This window comes from Polistes fuscatus, unplaced genomic scaffold (genome assembly GCF_010416935.1).
Source record: "Polistes fuscatus isolate 324 unplaced genomic scaffold, CU_Pfus_HIC Scaffold19, whole genome shotgun sequence".
NCBI classification, from domain to species: Eukaryota; Metazoa; Arthropoda; class Insecta; order Hymenoptera; family Vespidae; genus Polistes; species Polistes fuscatus.
In genome coordinates, this window is record NW_025113095.1 from 3,390,213 (window position 1) to 3,410,587 (window position 20,375).

Sequence of the window (20,375 nt, forward strand, 5' to 3'; positions counted from 1 at the left end):
AAAAAAAAATAAAAATTTAAATTTAACAACATCTAAAATAAATAATTAAATAATTAAATAATAATAATAATTAAATAATTAAATGATAATAATAATAATAATAATAATAATAATAAATAATAAAAGTCCTAATTAAAATGAAATTTAAATTAGGAAAATTAAAAAAAAATAAAAAAATTTAAATTATGAAATTTTAATTATTAAAATGAAATTTATACGTTTTATTGATAAATAAATACACGACAATAAAACAATAAAATATAAAATATTTCAAGTCTTCGTTTCTTTTTCTTTTTTTTTTCTTTTTTTTTTTTTTGTAGGAAAAAAAAGAAGGAAAATATTAGTAAAAATCATTCGATCAGTGCATTTATCATCTTGACTATTCCGAGATATCGCATTAAATCGTTGGAAAACTCGTTTGCTGTTCCAACGCTTATCATCCTACACGTAAATTCAAACGGATAATTCCAACACGTATATATTTACAGGATTTACAACATTATACTCGAGAAGAAGAAGAAGAAGAAGAAGAAGAAGAAGAAGAACTATCCGCCTACATTCGAGGAGAATCTCTTGAATTTCATTCGAAGATATATGCGCAAATAGTAATAGTAGAAGAAGAAGAAGAAGTAAACGAAAAAGAAAAAGGATGAGAGATGAGTACTTGAACTAAAACACCTTGACTTATTTTCTCAAGCAAACGTTCTCGATTGATCATCGATAAACACCATACTCTTACGTATATAAAAAATAAACATTAATTATACCTATAAATAAATAATAATAATAATAATAATAATGGAAAAATTGGTAGGCTGTCAGTGGAACGATGTATCCATTGGTATCATGCTAGACGTGCAATATAAATAATTATTAATAATCATTTATTATTAACATTGTAATATATAGGACGTGTACGAGGTAAGAAGTTTTTTGTCTATTGTTTACGAGATATTTTTAAAATGTTGTCGGATAAAATACGAGGACGTATTTCTGAACGTTATCGTTCTACAAAATATTTTCTTATTAAATAACATAGTTTTTAAAATATATCAGGTTATCCGGATAATTAGTGCCGATATTATATGTGTCCATAATTATGAAAGTGGTCTAAGTCAAAATGAAAATAAAAATAAGTATTAATTATTTCACAGCACATTATTTAAACTAAATGAATTCATGTAATTTTCACGATATGGTCTAAGTCAAAATGAAATAAAAATATAAGTTTATTAATTATTTCACAGCACATTATTTTAAACTAAATGAATTGAATGTAATTTTCACGATATTGTGAAAAATGAACACCGTTAAATAGTGTTTGTTATTTCAATATTATATAGAATTCATTTAATGTTCAAATGTAATCCTTTAAATACTCGAAACAAGAAATATATGACTTAGACCACTTTCATAATTATGGGCACATATATTTCGTTGAAATTTGATTCCAATGCAATCAAATCAAAAATATCTCCCGTACGATGTAATAACGATAATAATAATAATAATAATAATAATAATAATAATAATAAAAAATAAAAAAAAAGAAATAAAAAATATAAATACCTCCTGGAGGCAGCGCGTTGCGAGCTGGTCGCCGTGCTTGCTGGTGAACCGTTGGAAGAGCTGGAGCAGGTCGTGGTTCCGGATGATCCGGTTGCGTCGCTTCCGGTAGTGGTTGATGTAACACTGCTTTGTACCGAAGAAGTAGTGTCTCTGAGGGCGTTCGAAATACACCTGGACCTGGTAGAAGGAGCAGCAACGTTGATAGGAGGAGGAGGAGGAGGGGGTGTAGGGTTGTTCGACGAAGTGGTAGTATTATTGGTTACAGCGCCGCCGTGTTGTCGTCCTGGTCGTTCACCACCACCACTAGCACTACCACTAGAACCACTACCACCACTACCGTTATTAGAATTCGTATTAGAAATAATAACGTTATTATTCCCAATATTGTTACGATTTACGGCTGGTGCACTAGACGGTCTCAAATGATGACCCGAAGTACCATTTGTTTGGGCCGCTAAGATTTCCGGTGCCACCAATGCGATATCTGGCAACGAATTTGGCGCCGAAACTATTGCCGATCTCCGATTGGTCGGTTCCGCGTTCCTCTGTTGTCTATGTTCTACCGTTCCTTCTGGCAATCTCAAGTGACGTAGTCGCCTCATGGAGGCGCGTATCCACGAATTCGTAACGCGATTGCTGTTACTGTTATTGTTGTTGTTGCTGTTATTGTTATTATTATTGTTGGTATTCGATTCGAGTTCGTTGCTCGTGTCGTTGTAACGGGACTCCGTTTCGATATCATCGTTATTTCCATTAACAACGAATATACTGTTATTAATAGTGTTGTTGTTGTTGTTGTTGTTGTTATTGTTGTTATTATTATTTTGATTATCAACGTTGTCCGATCGTGAATGATTATCGACTAAGGATTTGGTGGCCGTCGACACGGTGACGGACATCGCGGCACTGCGACTCGTTTCCTCGAGCCGATCCTCGGTTTCGCGCCTGCGCTCTGTTGACTTCTCTGAAACCGAGGACGCGTTTCTCCCCACCAACTCGAAGCGCTCATTGGCCGGTGAACCCGCGCCGTGCTCGGACGTTCCCGACGCCCGCAGACTTTCCACTTCCTCTAACCACGACCAATCGACTTCCGAACAATCCGAACAAGCCTCCTCCGATCTGATCGTTGATTCCTCGTCCGGTGGTCTTTTTCTGTAAACAACAAACATGTATTTTGTTGTTGTTATTTCATTTCTCGTTTATCATTGTTTAGATTTCATTTAAATATGATACTTTATTTCCATACGATTTTCTATACAAATAATTTTGTCACGTTACCGTGGTAACTTTTTTATGGGGGCAAGAATCTTTAAAAAGAAGAAAAAATGAAAACAATTAAAATAATTTTATCATAGATATAAACGGTAAACGAATAATATCTCAGGGTATATCAAGCAGAAGAGAAATCAGTGAAGGATTCCAATAGAACGATATTTGCATAAGAACTCTTCCGCGTGACAACAACAACAATTGAGAATCTTAAAAGAAGAAGAAGAGATTGAGAAAGTTGATGGATGGCACACGACGATTATTAAACTCGAACGCGATGATATCTCGAGCGTGAAAAATACAAAAAAAAAAAAATAAGGAACGTCCTTTCAGAAACACACCTATTAATCCTTCCCCCTCCCCCTCCCCTCCCCTCCCCTCTCTCTCCCGCCGCCCGTTTTACAGGGCAAATCGGATAAATGTATTTCGTTTCTTTTTTTTTCTTTTTTTTTTAGACATGTGTATTATAATGTAAAAAAGGAACCCTTTGTTCTTAGGAGTGTGGCATTATTATACTAAACGCACGTGCCACTTCGAGGAACCCCGCAGGTCTTTGCCATGCGGGATCCACGCTTCTCGCGCACGAGCCCGGGCTAACACAACTTCCGGTTAAACCGATTCCACGAGAGGGAAGGACGATAGAAAGTGTTCGCAATTCCAGTGGGTCTCCTAACTACTACACGTTTCCGTTTCCATCTTATATTTTTTGTTTATTTTTTTAAAAAGAATTTTTTGTTTTCTGCTATTATCTTGTTTTTTAATTTAATTGTCTCTGTATTTATTTATCCAGAGTGTTATAGATTGATTTGAAAATAAGATAATTGAAAAGAGAGAGAGAGAGAGATACTTAGAAACGAATGAAGAATAAAAAGTATAAAAAAAATTGTCGTGTGTTCATATAAATGCAAATTTAAATAAATTCTAACCAGGAGTAATATCTTATTTTTTGTTTATTTTTTAAAAAGAATTTTTTGTTTTCTACTATTATCTTATTTTTTAATTTAATTGTCTTTCTATTTATTTATTCAGAGTGTTATAGATTGGTTTGAAAATAAGATAATTGAAAAGAGAGAGAGAGAGAGAAAGAGAGATACGTAGAAACGCATGAAGAATAAAAAGTATAAAAAAATTGTCGTGTGTTCATATAAATGCAAATTTAAATAAATTCTAACCAGGAGTAATTGCGTAATCAATGTATTAACAGCAGGTATATATTATTCGAACGATCAGTAAACGATAATAAATAATTGAATGAAGATCTAATTGCGCGTAAATGAATATAATTTAACTTGAATAATAATACTTTTGATTATTGAACTAGATCAATAATTTTCGTAATGTGTTTCATAGAAAACTCAGTAATTCCATGCAACCTTTTCAAAAGTTTCATTCAAGTTTTCATTTTATTAATAATATCAAATTTTGGACGAATATTTAATTCGTTTTTTTACGAGGAATGGTTTGATCGAATATTTTTATACTATAACGAGGATTACGTGAACCGAAAAAAATTGAAAAACCAGTGATTTAGATCGAATCAACTGTTATTAAGAAATAAAAACCGTTAGACACGAATGTACGAGTAGAGCCTTTATTTCCTGCATTTTGTAACACACGCATTAGTGTATACATTTGCATGTATGATTGTTAAACATACTGTGACTGGTGAGACCAGCAAAGAGTGAAACCTTTTTTTTTTTTTGCCTCTTATATATTTTCCTTATCACCGAGAACTGCCTACCCTCTTTGATAAGTCGTTCTCGTTTAACGATTACCAACAACTGTTCGAACTAACACGTCCAATGACTATAATTTTGTATTCCGTTCTGACGTTGCAAAAATAATCAACGATTACGTTTACCCATTGACGTCATTTATAATTTTTAACATAATTATTTATATTTATTTAAATTTATATATTTATTTTATTTATTTTATTTGATTTATTTAAATTTATTTATTACACCATTTATATAATTTAACATAATTATTTATATTGTTTTAATTTTTTTATTATTTTTATATTTATTTATTTTTTATAATATTTATTTATATTTTACCTCCCCCCCCCAAAAAAAAAAAAAAGAAATTCAATATTTTCAACGAGTTCAAAATGAATTTTTTCATATAAATTATTCAATTATTTTCATTGATTTTTTTGTTTAGATAACAAAATATATTATATAATAGATAGATAAACAAATATTAAATATTTATTGGTATGAAAATAGAATGGATTTACGTAAGAGTAAATTAATGACATTATCTCAACTATACTAACGAAAGTGTCATAATAGATTATTGCAATAGGTGATAGAATACGAGTGTTAAAATTTTCCACTTTCATGAGTCATACGTATTAGTCTCGATTAAATCTTTAATATTATAAACAATAATCAATTTGATTGCGAGTTTGAATTTATTTTGGAAATTATAAATTTTATCATATTTTTTGTTCTTTTTAATGAATTTTTATCGAAATTATTTGTACAGACCAGATGATCAACGTTACGTACGAAGGCTCGTTTGTGGAGGATACCAGAACGATTTGAAATAGTTTGCACGCTCGTTAAGTCGAGCCTTGGTAAATACTTCCGGCACAAAATTATACTTTTCAGTCAACGTACTGGTATAACTTCTTACATGCGAGTATTCTTATATTCTTACTATAGTTAGAAATATTTCATTTAATATCTATCAATAAATATATAACAATAATTTTTCTTTACAATTTAGGATTCCAAAATTTGTTAAATTAAAACACAAAAACTCGAGCAAAAGTACAAAAACAAATATTTCCAAAAATCTATTATTTCATACCAATAAATATTTATTGTTATAATATTATATATATATTTTTTATATATTTTATATATTATTTAATTATTTATATATTCCGGATCATGTATTTATATAATATATATTTATTTTAATATATTAAATATTATTGTTGTAATATTACAACAATATTTTCACACGAATAATCTTCAAATGTTTTAAATTACAATTTAATTAATTCACAATTAAAAAAAAATAGTTTAAAAAATAGGAAGAGAAATAACGCTTACCCAATAAAAAATCCAACGACAGGTTCACAAGACTGAGCAGCTTCTTCCAAGCTGAGAGATCTGTTGACTCTGCCAATATCCTTGGAACCATGTCCTTTGGTTCCTTCAGCCCAAGATTTCCGATTGGCCACACTTTGGAAGGATCTTCTTTTGCTATCATGTAAGAAAACACTTTCCTCTTGCGCACGTCTCTTACACTTATCGCGAAGTTCAATATCAAAATCAACGAAACAGGAATTGGCAAGTGTACTCCTGGAACAAGAGGATACTTCGTAAAGGGAAGACTCGAAAGCCGGATTATCGAGTTGTACGTCGTCGTAATTATCGGTATTTCTTCTACGACGATTATCCAGGGAAACTGAAGATTCACATTTGTCGATTAATGGTCTGGCAGGTGAACAAATCGATCTGTTTGATCCAGCAACGTCGTATTGATTACTTTCACCGTGATCTTCGTCGTTGTCCTCGTGTTCGGCAAGAAAATCAAACGCACTGTTGATTTCCTGGGTTTCAAAAGTTTCTTCGTCGGTAGATAAAATATTTTCCGAGTTAGCATGATCTACTATGTCACGATGATGATGATTATGATGATGATGAAGATGATGATCTTGTATGATTCCTGAACAAGTTCTCCTGATAACCGGTTCCAGGTTTCTAGTGATGTCACGTATTCTCTTAATTGTATCCGAAGAGACAACGTCGATTCGTTTCCGGATTGGTACAACCTGATCATGTCCCAAGGTTACCAAGACATCACCGTTGTCACTATCATTCTTAACTTGCTCCTGTTTCACGGTCAGGGACAGCTTCTGTTCCAACTTGGGTGGACAAACGTCCAGTAAATGTTCCTGTTCCTCTGGAGTTGGATCATTTATCGATACTCGTGCAACGCATAAATCGTTACCGAGATCTATCAAATCTCGATCTTCCGACGCCATTTTTCGCAGATTTCTACCTGAAATATCAAAATCAATCGTTAGTTCTTAAAGATTTGTTATTATATTAAAATTTCTTTTAATTTAATATAATTCATATAATATATAATATAATATATTATTATATATAATGTATATTATATATTTAATAGAATATATTTATAAATTTTAAATTTTTTATAATTATTTTTATAATTTTAATTTTAATTTTTTTTTAAATATAATATATTTAAATTTATTAATAATTTATATTATAATATATTATATTATATAATAATAATTATTATATTATAATATTATAATAATTAATTTATATTAATATAATATAATATAATTTATTATTATATTAAAACTTGTTATTCAACATTACGATTTATCCAATTTATTTTCCTTTTAAGATCGTTCACTCAAGTTCGTAATTTTAATCATTTCCTTGATCAGAAATATTTCCACCCGATAATTATTTTCCAATCAAAAAAAACCCAAACACGGATATTAAGAAATCGAGATATGCAATTCAATGACTCACCAAATTTTTGTAGAAATTTAACGATAACATTGACGAAGTAAGAATCATTTGTGCCCGACAAAAACATATTGGAATCAGTCATCGGAATTGTTTTTCGACAGTACTTCGAATAATATCTGAATCTTAACTAAACAAACATCACGTAACTGGTCGGTCAATTCCTTGCTTGTCTAATTATTCATCATTCGTATTGTTTAGGAACGATTATGAAAGACACGTTAACAAGCTGATTAGTAACAATTATCTTTTAGAAATGATTGATAATTAACAGTGAATCTTTATTATCGTATTTCGTAATACGTTGGGTATTACAAACTCATAAGAAATTCTCAAAAATGTATATAAATATAATTAATTATAATAAATTATAATAAATTAAAATAACTTTTTGTTTATATAAATAAATAAAAAAAAATAATTTTATAAAAGATCGCACGTTCTTAAATCTGAACTTCTGAACGCCAACGCCGCCCTAGTGGAGAATTATCGTACTAAGTATTTCCTTATTTTCAGCAACAAAAATTTGACGAAAACGCGTATCTCGATCGTCCTCCTTGTATATAGATTCGTTTACATAGATATATATAAAAAATAAATGAAGATAGAAAACACAAATGTCAGTGCATTCGTCGTTTTATCTTGGTTACTTTCTAAGGAATGCTCCCACGCCTTGAGAATGCACTTACGTTGCACGGGATTACCTTTTCCTAGTGCACTTCTTCTTCCTTATCCGGGTTACACTTCGAGTTCATCGAATCTCAAGAAAATTTATTTACGAATCATTCCATTCTAATTCTTTTCTTTGACTTCCCGTGAGAAAATATAATATTAGAATAAATAATACAGGATTGTGTCACGAAGTATTCAACATAGTTTATCATAACTATGAATTTAGAACTAGAAATAAGAATAAAGAACTAGAAATATTACGAAATTACGATTCGAATAACACTGCGAATTTGAATTCTTTCTAATTATAATTTTATATGCGTTATGATTTGTATTCGATCATAAAACCATGCCCAAAAATTACTAATAAATAAATAAATAAATAAAAAACAATCAGAGATTGAAGTATACCTAATTGATTACAATATTCGAGATACTTAACCTGGCACAACAAATGACGCAATTTTGACGAATATGTAATATAATATTCGCAATGAATTAAATTCGAAGAAATGTGCTAACAAGGAAGAAAATAAAAATATGCATATGAAAGCTTCTAACATAATCATTCAACGAGTTCAATCGTATCGAGTTCTGAGGAATGACTCGAATGAGTGAGTCATTCATCAAGCCATTTATTTGTTCAAGAGACTAGGAACAGCGAAGAAATGGAACAACCATCTTTTTCTCCACCCTGAATAATTTGGTCAACTAACTCCACTTAAAAAAAATAAACAACGTTGAAAAAAAAAAAATTCTATTTAAAAAAAGGGAAACAAGAAAAAGTAACAACGAACGGTTTTAAAATAAGAAAAAAAAAAAAAACAAAAAGAAAAGAAAAGAAATAAACTTAGCAAAACAATTATTATTCTTTTCAACGGAACAACCAATCCCAATATCTTATTTGTATTCCAATCGAATACTCTAACATAAGAAATAAATTGGCCTTGAGATTAGCAAGCGTGCTAAGAGATCAAGACAAAAGGATTTATTTATAAACGATATATTTTTTTTTTTTTTTTTTAAACCGATCATCGTCGACACGTTGAAAGAAAATTTCTTGGAGTTCGTTCCGTGGACAAAAAAAAAAAAATAAAAATGCACCAGTTAAAAAATGAAAAAAAAAACACACATGGGAGTATAAAATATCGAATGGAAAAATATAACAACAGGTTGCAACCAGAAAAGGGGGATCGTATTTCGAGATCATAGTGATCGATTTCTCGGATAAATCTTTTATGTTAAAACTGTTTTAAATTCATAGTGTGCGATGTGCGTATAATGTGTACTGTGTGTAGTATTATACTGTTTGCTTTGCAAACAAAGACTGTAAAGTAAACCCATTGTTCGGTTCTCTGTATATAAGTATAACTTTATTTTTAATATAATAAATAATAAAAAAAAAAAGTAATTAACATTTTTATTAGAGAAAGATAAGTATATATTTTGTATTAAATTAATTTAAATAATTTGTTTATTATTTTATTTTGTTTTTAAATGAAATATATTATTATAAAGGTTTATCTTTTGATGGATATTATACTCTCTCGTAAACATCTTTGTTTCTATTATAATTATTTAATTTGCATATTTTAAGCTTATTAATTTGCATATTTTACGTTTTTATATACGCCAATGAGATTTTAAAAAATAATAAAAATAAAATAATAATAATAATAGTCGTTCTGATAGACAAAATCTTTTCGATCATACGTCATATACCGTAAATAAATTTGCGCGAGTATTTTTATCTCTTTCTAAATCTTTTTTTTTTTACAGGCAATGCTTTTCCGGTTCTTCAACGTCGACTACTGAATAAATATTTATCTTATGGCTTGTTTATTCTTTGGCACCATACTCAAAGATAGATATTTTAGAAGTGTTGCTTCAATTTATTTCTAACATACATTACATGCATATTGAAAGTATATTTTTTATTATTATCATTATTATTATTATTATTATTATTATTATTATTTTGTATCAATATTTTTACCAGAAAATTTATTTATACTTTTTTACTATTTATATTACCAATAAAAATATATATTTACAGTATTATTTTTACTAGTAATTTTAGTGGTAATTTTACTAGTAATTTTACTAGTAATTTTACTAGTAATTTCACTAGTAATTTTACTATATATATAGTATAAGTTTAATATTTTAATATTTAATATTTAATATTTTTACACTAATAATTATATCAATTTATTAATAACCTTTATCTTTATATATAAATAATATGTTTCGATAATTAAATATAAGATAGGATATTCCGATTAAAAAAAAAAATATTAAGATATCAAGTTAATTAATTGAAATGAAAATATTGAAAATACCAATTGAACGTATTCATCGATCTAATAATAATGCGATAGAAAGTAACGTAATAGATTAAAATAATGTTCTAGGCTCGACAGGTAGCAAGTAACCGGACCTTTTCTCAACGGGCAACACAGCTCCGAACATAGCACGTTCATGAATCATGTTGTCGGACAACGCCTCAAAAAATAAAAAAAGAAAATGAAAAAACAAAGAAGATCCATCGCTGACGTTGAATACTCCTTCCTTCCTAGGGTTCAACGTTCAATCAGGAACCTAGCGTTAATTATTCTTTTTTCTAATTATAAATTTCTATCTACCCAGTGCAAAAATATTACTATGAAAAAAAACTATCGATAATTTATTATATTATAATTAAAAATGAATTTAAAAAATAAATTAAATTAATTAAATAAATTAAATAAATTAAATTAATATAATAAATTAAAATAATAAATAATAAAAGAATACATTAAAAAAAAAGGATTAAAAAAAAGTAAAGTAAAGGAAAAATAAAAAAGGATACTCTAAAACATTAACAAGGAGTTCAAAGGTCAATAAATCCGGATTACAAATTCATGAAATTCAATGAACAAGTTAATGATTCATCAGAAAAACACGACATCTTTATAGAGAAGGCGTGTGTATAAAATGAAGTTGTACTTTACGAAGTAAAACCAGTTACGATAAGGGATAATTATAATAATTGTAGTAATTGAAATAATAATAATAATAATAATAATAATAATAATAATAATCATGAATATCCGTTTCTCTTGGTCGTTGAATCAACTTAGGAGGATAACTCATTTCAAACGTCACAACGGAATATATACGATATAATATTAGATAATATATCTATCTGTATTCTTATCCGATTATTTTATCCAAAAGGAAACGGAATATTTTACGAGAGAAAATAAATATTGCGTTTTATAATTATTAATTTTCATAACGAATATAAATACGACTAATATTAATTATAATAGAAATATAACAAATATTATATAATATAATAATTAATTGACAATTATATTATAAATATTTTACATTTAAAAATAATCAAAATCGTAATATCGAATGATTACAAATTTGAAATGATTTGAATAAATGATACGAAACATGTTTCAACACGTTTATGTTTTAGTTTCACACTCAAACACAAAAGAAACTTTGAACTCGAATCAATATTTATACACGCGAGTGTACACGAATCACAGAAATATATTCGTACCCGCGTTTCCACTGTAAATTTGAAATAATTTATATTTACTTTTACAAGTATGCATTACTGCATTTTTTCCATTTACGTATAATACAAACCGTAAATATGCATTTACACTTTGCATTATTGCAAAATTTCATAATTCTTTTACATACATAAATTTGTTTTAAGAATTATTACATTTTTCAATTGATATATTACAAATTTGATTACAGAAAAATATTTTTAATTGTTAATGAAATATAATCATAGCACATTTTTACAAACTATAATTCGAAATAATATTTCTAATACGTATTCTAATGTTTGTTTCTGTTTTTTTCTGTTTCGTATTGCGATAAAATATTGGTACGAATACTTTTGTAAGACTTACTGTATCTGTATATGTATATGTGTATATGTATAAGTACTCACACGGTGACTTTAAAAGTTGTGCACAGTGCACTGTGCAGAAAGTCCGAAGATCGGCAACGATACTTGATTCGAAGGCCAACCACTCTCATTCTTGGTGGTGGTGTAGGCTGCTGCCACGCTTCACAACCCACCCAAAGGGATAGAAACACAATCCTTACGGTAAAAACTACTACTTGCCCTTCGTCGATCCTTTCTTTCTTTCTTTCTTTCCACCTTTATCTTCATATTATATATTTTACTTTTTATATATTTTTTTTCTTACCGAACGAACGAACGAATTATTTCGAACACAAAGGAAACTTCGAATAATGAGAAAGAAAATAATACAATATTCAACGAGTAATATATATTTCATAATTCGAACAATTGTTTAAATAATATTGGCCCGTAAAATACGTGCAGGTGGTATTCATTCAATTGAATTTATATCTTTCAATGTATTTCATATATTTTTCTTAATAATTGTGGTGGACGGGGGGAGGGGGAGGGGGGGTAAATTTATTAATTAAAATATAAATATTGCATAAAAAAGGAAAGGTATTACATTACACGAAGGTTCCCACTTCGAAAGAAAGAAAGAAAAAAAGAAATTAGAACAAAAGAGAGAAGACAATTATATGATTATTATTCATAAATATTTAATACAAAAAAAAAAAAAGAAAAAGAAAACCAGGTGTTCTCCGTTCAAGGACAATTTCCGGCCGCGAGGAAAAAAAAAGCAGAGAGAAAAATTGACGTATTTAACGACAGGTGTCACGGTCTAAAAATACTCATTGTTTATGTTCCTTTCGCGTATAAAAGATGGAAAAGAGAAAAAAAGAAAAAAAAGGTAATGAAAGAAAAGAAAAGGAAAGAGAAATATATGAAATAAGAGAGAGAAAGAGAGATAACGAAGAGAAAGGCAGATTTCCATCATCTCCCCCCTCCCCCACCCCCTCCTCAACCTACTCCTACACCTTCTCCTTCTACTTTTGCACCTCTTTCTCCTCCTTTAGTCCTGCACTTTGAACACGGCTGATCCGGTTTTAATTGTAATTCTCGTTGTTACGCTCGTTTATTTTCTATAGCGAGCCGTAATTCGATGGTATTAGAAAAAATAACTATGAAAAAAATAACTATAAGTGGAGGAAGTTCGAAACCGCGAGCATATACAACGATAACATCTGTTTACGGTGACCCGGAAATATATTCAAGGATCCTCTCGGCTCGTATGGTCAAATATAATAAATAAAAAAAAAGAAAAAGAAAAAAGATATTTTTTCTCTCCTACTCTCGCATACAGAGTGTCCTAAAAAATTGTATTCGAATGCAAATCATTCCTACACATACGAATAGAGTCAAGAGAGAATGCACAGAGGAAGAATTTCAATGGAAACTGGTACACAATGATGTATTCCAATTAACACACGTAAATATCGGAATCAATTCTATAAATTATTTCCATTAGGGAACTATTGTTACATTTTGACGTTCGTATCATGAATTGATATTGTTATCGTCTTATTAAGATATTATGATTGACGCAATACAATTACAAGAAAACTGATAATAATTCAATGAATCTTTATCGTTTATATGACAAAAGAAAAATGTTTGAAAGTTAAATAGAAATCGTAGGTGGGGTTCATTCGTCATAGAATTCTTTCCACCGAAACAAATTACAAAGGGTTGAACGTTCCCTTTTTCAAATCTATTTAAAAGGACGATGCACCGTGTATACGTTGTTCGTTATTCTTGTATTAAACGCCCAACTTTCTCACCGTATTCTTTTCCACGATCTATAACCGCGAGAATCCACTTCGAAGACAAATTTCTAATATTTAACAACGTTACGAGTTGTGAAAGTTCGGCCATACGTAAAACGTGAGAAATTGAAAAATAAATATATCATTAATAATCATTGTATAATGCAAGAACAAACATGCATGCATACTTCATAATTATACAACTAAAATTAAAACAATTATTTGAGACGGATAAAGAAAATTTTCAATAAACATTTGTTTTTTTAAAGTTGAAACATTTATAAATATGGTAGTGTTTTTTAAAAAAAAAAAAACCAATATGGTGGAACATTAACTTACGTTTTCGATATTCTTTGTCTCTCGAAACTCGTTCGTATTTCGTTCACAGGCGTTCACCTCCTCTTCTTCTTCTTCTTCTTCTTCTTCTTTTTCCGCCTCCTCCACCTCCTACGCCCCCTCCACCACCACCTCCTCCTCCTCCTCCTCCTCCTCCTCCTCCTCCTTTCCAAACACTTTTCTGTACGGTGTCACGACACATTCGGGTCACAGAAGAACGACGCACATTGTGAGGTGGTATTCCTCTTTGGTCTCCTCATCTCCTCTCTCCTTGTCTTCTTTTAGAATATCGAACTCACTACTGTCGAACACCATGTCCGAATAATAATAACTCTCAATTGAAAATTTGTATTTAAACATTTCAACACTCGCAGATTTTCACTTTTTTACTTTGAATTAAAATGAATTAGATGTTCTTTAATTGTTGACACCACTATATTTTAATCAATTTTCAACCAAACGTTTACTTCGAATTCGTTCATTGTCGCATTATTTATGTTTATTTTAATTTAATCCAATTTTACGGTGCACCGAATGAGGACAAAAATTTGTCACGGTTGACCCGCATTTTATTGTTTTTTAATACTCTTAATCGTTATTAGTGGTCACCGATGATTGTATTTGTTTTTAATATCGATTTGTTTATGATTAAATGTTAAGCGTTATTTATAATTTTAAATTTAATGGATTAATTAAACTTTAATTCACGGAGAGACGAAATCTCACGTCCGTATTTCGAGACGACCTGCTGCAACTGGTTCCTAAGGAGCGGCGGCCCTTTCAAAAGTTCGTGAACTGATAGAGTTCGACGATCGCAACGCCATCTGAGATGCTTACCCTTGCTCTTATGTCTACCGTACATCGACGTTCTTTTTTCTTCTTTCTTTCTTTCTTTCGTCTTCTTCTTCTTCTTCTTCTTTCTTCTTTTCTTTACCACCTCCACTTGTCTTTTCAAGTCAGACCTACAAAAAAAAAAAAATAAGAAAGAAATTCTTCTCTCATACGAATACTTGTCTCTCACATTTTATTATATAAAAATGAAACCTCATTTGTTTGAAACATTCGAAAAACGGAGGGAAATATTCGACGAATAATTATTGGTCTGTTTGAAAAAACAAAAAAGAGCGGGAAAATATATGATTTTTCAAATCTGTGACAATTAACCTCTTTGAAAAATAAATAAAATTTATCACATTGGAATGAACTTTTTTGCAATAAATATTTGTTTAACGAAAAAATAATTTTCTATTTATGAAATATCAGGAAAATTCTATCGAACCTTCAAAGATTATCCTGTTCTTTTTAATCATGCTGAAATAATAAAGATAATTTCGTAATTGAACGCGCACGTATATATTTGAAATATCCTTGACAAGGTTAACGATTGCAGTGCCACCTTCGATTTCAAATGATTGTATTAAAATGACGTTCAAATTAAAGGGCGCAAAAATGGAATATATTTGAATAACTTTTCAATTTAACATAGAAATCGTTGAAGAAAGAAGAGAATAAACGACGAGATTGACCTTTCGAAAAGTTCACGAATCGAGTTGAATCAAACGAAGGGAAGTCTGGTCTACGTATGTGTGTGTGTATATATGTGAGCGTGTATGTCTGCATATAAAGAAGGTCAAAATCCTCTCAACTCGTGCGTGTTTCAATATAATCGTCTAGTCTTAAATTATTTCAAATTAAAAAAACGAATCCAACGGAATATTTGATTTCAATTTATTTATAGAATATTTATTTATACTATTTTTCCTTTTAATATTCATAACGAGTAGATATTTTTTCTAATCGAGAGAATTAGAATAAAACGATCGAATAAATGATTATGGTGAAACGACGTCAACGCTATAAATCAGTCACTTTCAATACGCGACCATTTAAAAATCCTCTAAGTTAAAATTATTATAAAATATCTATCAACATATCTACACGTACACACACTACTGTATGTCTATTTGATATTCAATAATTAAAACGACAATAAATAAATTTTTAAAATGTACATACACGTAATTCCAATAAAATTATAAATGAAGACTAAATTAAAAATGTATAATCCTTGTTAAAATTGTATCTTACGTTAATAAACGTTGTAAATACGTTTGCAACGACTAAACCTCATTGCAAATTAAATTTCTTGAATCGCCCTAAATGGACACTGAGTTTATTCCCTCCTCCTCCTCCTTCTTCTTCTTCTTCTTCTTTTTCTTCTTTATCTTCTTGGTCTCTCCCCACCCGTTCTAACGTTTTTTATCATTCACTATACTTTCCCTTATCTTGGTCTTATTCGATATATAATCCTCTCTTTCAATAACTCAATCGATCTTCTAAACAAACATTTACCATAACAGAATACTAGAATATCAGAAGAGTATTCTTGGTACTCGTGAATGTGTGTGCCACGTAGGCGCCAGGAGAAACGAGTACCAGACGGTATCCGCGTAATGCACGCACTGAAGAAGAAAACGGACACGACCCTCCATGAGAGTAGAAGGAAAGAAAGAGAGAAAAGGAAAAAAAGAAAGATAGAGAGAGAGAGAGAGAGATGTTAGGTGCATTCACCGATTCCATTCCACCATACCGATCCTCGCAGTCTGCATAGAGTTGCATCGAAATCGGTTGAGAACCCTATCCCTATATCCAAGAGTGGGGGTAATCTTTCCAAGACTTTTCATATTCGCAAACAACAAACACTCAGAGAATCTATTAGATCACTGAGAAACGAATAAGGGCTTCCAACCCTTCGCAACGTTATTGTTTACTTTCCATACATGCGTCCAACAGACTGGAAAGTTCTAATCGATTTTCTACAAATATAACACCTTAAAACGTCCTATGCAAAGGGTCTACTCATTTCTTACATTTTCCTCTTTTTCTTTAGAAATTGAATATATATATATATATATTTATTTTTTTTTTTTAAGAACAATTTGAAATTATTTGGAACATATGAAAATATTGTTCATTTCTTTTTACATAATTTGTTCGAGCACCCCTTTAAATACCATGATTACTTTGTTGACACGCCACTGATGACTGCAGTTGGAGTAAACGAGGCTCGTTGTATGAGAGCATAAGGAGAGTTTATGTTCAGGAGAGGGGATCAAATGAACGAGTAAGAAGAGAAAGGTGAATATGTTTATACGTGCTAAGATACACGTTTGAGAGGAAAAGAAAAAGAAGAAGGGAGCGGCGAAGGCGGACGAGTTTTAAATTGATCCAACAACTCCTGTTGCTTTTCTCGTTCTACTGTGTACGAAGTCTTTATGAGTCTAATGTGAAGACTCTGTTTCAGGGTATATGTGTATTCAATTATACAGTAATTAATCAAAAATAAAATGTTTAGAATTCGTGATATCAAATGTATTATAATGTTAATTCTTGAAGTCTTCTTTCTAAGAGATCAGAATCCAAACGATGTTTACAAAGATATTGGCCTTCTAAAAACAGGACTGGTATTTCATATTTATACAGTTTTAAAAACACTTCGTTTCCCAAAGCTGTAATATCAACTTCTTCCAATTGATATCGACCAGCAAAACGTAAACGTAATTCTTCTTTTAAAATATCGCAAAGAGGACAAGGATGCTTTGTATAGAGCATTAATTTTGGCGGAGATGAAACTGAATGGTACCTAAGGAATAATAAATTTGTCTACCTATTTGAAACTATTTTTTTAAACAAATATTTTATAATAAATCAGATCTTATTAAAATTGTACATTTATTTTCATATTATAAATATGATTTTATTTATAAAAAGTATTAATTTATAAAAATATCACTTGTGTATAAAAATAAAGTATTAAAAAATTTAATATGGCACACTTTTGCATTATACAATATCGATTAAATTGTTCCCCAGGCTTTTTGTATAATCAAAAGTTTTAAAAATTCACTTACAGTTTTTCTATTAAAACCGACGAAGCACCACCTCCACCGTTGCAGATAGATGCAACTCCTTTCTCCCCAGATTTTAATGCATGCACTAAGTGCACAATTATCCGAGCTCCTGACATACTAAAATTTTAAAAATACATGTGTAGTAAGTTTATAATCTTTTATGATTTTATTTATTACTTACCCTATTGGATGTCCAAGTGATACAGCACCACCATGTACATTTATTTTGGAAGGATCAATGTCAAGTAATCTTTGATTAGCCACTACAACGACGCTAAATGCTTCATTAATTTCCCAAAGAGCTATGTCGTTTTTGTTTAATCCAGTATTTTTTAATAACTATAACGAACGATCAAATAAATACAATTTTAATTTAAAACCTTAATACTTATAAAATAAATATTAATAAAAAAAGAAAACACCATACAGTAGGGATAGCAAGTGCAGGAGCAATTGGGAAATCAATGGGATCTGTCGCAGCATCTTGGAAACCTACTATACGAGCCAAAGGTTTAAGATTTAATCTTTGTGCTACATCAGCAGTCGTCAAAATTAAAGCAGCAGCACCATCATTTAATGTTGATGCATTTCCAGCTGTTATCGTTCCATTTTCTTTCTATATTAGAAATATGAAAATATTTGTTGAAGATGATTTGTTATATATATATAGGTATTTATTTATAAATCATTTAAATCTGATGTTGAAATATTTACCTGGAAAACAGTATTTAATTTGTCAAATTTATCAAAATTCACTCTCTTGTACTCTTCATCTTCTGCAAAAATAACATCGGGTTTACCTTTCTTCTGAGGTACATTGACTGGTATAAGTTCATTGTTAAAAACTTTCTTTTCATAGGCTGCAGCACTACGCTTATAACTATTAATCGCATATTCATCTTGTTCTTGACGCGTAATTTTCAATTTTTTAGCAGTACTTTCAGCACAATTACCCATATGAAATTTATTATATACGTCTGTCAAACCATCGTATACAATTCCATCCTATAATTAAATACAAATACCATAAAATTTAAATTACAGTATTAAGTATATTTATATTAAATGTTACCTCGAGTTTTACACCACCGTAACTGATTTCACCTCGCTTAAGATAAAACGGTACATTGGACATGGATTCCATACCACCAGCAAGTATAATTTCTTGATGTCCACATTGCAACGATTGAGCAGCAAGCATAACGCTCTTCATACCGCTTGCACAAACTTTATTCACTGTTGTACAAATCGTTGATTTGGGTAGATCTAATTTTAATATTAAATTTATACAAATTACAAATGAACTTTTCATGATTCAAAAAATTGTAATAAAATTAATTAACAATAAACACACCGGCAAATAAAGTAGCTTGCCTGGCTGGAGCTTGACCAAGAAAAGCTTGGCAAACGTTGCCCATGTAGACTTCTTTAACTTGATCTTTCGCAATACCAGCACGTTCAATCGCTGCCTAATAAAAATATAATTATAATTATTTCTATATACAAAGAAGATACTTTACCAAACAATTTTACCAAAACTTTTGAAAAAACTTTGACGACAGAGAAAAAGAAGATTGATGAACAAAGTGAAACAATAAACAACGAAGGAACCAAAGTGTTATCATTTTATATGATAAATAATATATATAAACAATTAAGTAATTATGAATTTAATTACCTGTATAGCAATCGCACCAAGTTTAGTTGCAGGTAAATTAGAAAGAGATCCAAAAAATGAACCGATGGGAGTTCTAGCTGCGCTGACTATAACTACATCATTTAGTTTTACTTTGTTACTGTATGAACGTAGATTAATCATACTAACCTAAAAAGAGAATATCTCGTATTAATATCAAATAAATTATATTTTTACAATATATATACACAATGAGATTTTTAAATAAAATTTATATAAATCAACTTACATTAGAAATTCTTTTTATGGCACTCATTTTAAAAAACAACATTATTATAATTAATTAGATATTAATTACCGATAAAAATATTTACATATACCACTGCACATACAAATATACTACTCGCTATCTGTAGGAAAACTAACAAGTAGTTAGTTGACCTGTTAATCAGTTACGAGCATTTTATTGGTTAAAATTATCGTCAATATCAATGATGTAGCATGATCTCGTATTATTTAATTTTTCATTATTGTAACATTTTTTAAACACAAATAATTTGTATCTACGATTAAATAATTTAAAAATATTACAAAGTATTTATTTCTTTTTAATTATATTTAAAGATATTTAGTTTTATAAAATAATATTGTTAATAAATAATAAATCTTAAGAGACGGGCACCATCTTTTGTATGACGTCCCTGAGACAAAAATTCGATTTCCAATTTTAAAAATTCGAATTCC

General features: G+C 29.7%; 2 protein-coding genes across 5 annotated transcripts in view; both read right to left on the reverse strand.

Moving 5' to 3' along the window:
- Positions 1 to 14,193, reverse strand: part of LOC122515757 (sodium-dependent transporter bedraggled) — a 53,762-nt gene extending 39,569 nt beyond the window's left edge. For both annotated transcript variants that reach the window (XM_043633185.1, XM_043633184.1), the window contains exons 1-3: positions 14,088 to 14,193; positions 5,907 to 6,861; positions 1,570 to 2,721 (exon numbers count right to left, since the gene is read on the reverse strand). In XM_043633185.1, the coding sequence (XP_043489120.1) occupies positions 1,570 to 2,721; positions 5,907 to 6,844 (2,090 nt within the window). In that variant the 5' untranslated portion in view covers positions 6,845 to 6,861; positions 14,088 to 14,193. The remainder of the gene's footprint in view (positions 1 to 1,569; positions 2,722 to 5,906; positions 6,862 to 14,087) is intronic.
- A 167-nt stretch (positions 14,194 to 14,360) lies between these two features.
- Positions 14,361 to 20,086, reverse strand: LOC122515736 (acetyl-CoA acetyltransferase, mitochondrial). Of its 3 annotated transcripts, XM_043633150.1 has the most exons (10): positions 19,921 to 20,086; positions 19,674 to 19,820; positions 19,350 to 19,464; positions 19,068 to 19,261; positions 18,710 to 19,000; positions 18,423 to 18,611; positions 18,177 to 18,334; positions 17,996 to 18,112; positions 16,675 to 17,727; positions 15,014 to 15,046 (listed from the first exon to the last, which is right to left on the reverse strand). In XM_043633150.1, exons 1-9 carry the CDS (start codon positions 19,960 to 19,962, stop codon positions 17,460 to 17,462), a joined length of 1,521 nt encoding a protein of 506 aa, XP_043489085.1. In that variant the 5' UTR covers positions 19,963 to 20,086; the 3' UTR covers positions 15,014 to 15,046; positions 16,675 to 17,459. The 3 variants fall into 3 exon arrangements, with proteins under 3 accessions (XP_043489084.1, XP_043489085.1, XP_043489086.1); XM_043633149.1 differs by lacking the exon at positions 16,675 to 17,727 and having other exon boundaries at positions 14,361 to 15,046; XM_043633151.1 differs by lacking the exons at positions 15,014 to 15,046; positions 16,675 to 17,727 and having other exon boundaries at positions 17,878 to 18,112; positions 19,921 to 20,082.
- Between the last annotated feature and the right edge of the window lie 289 nt (positions 20,087 to 20,375).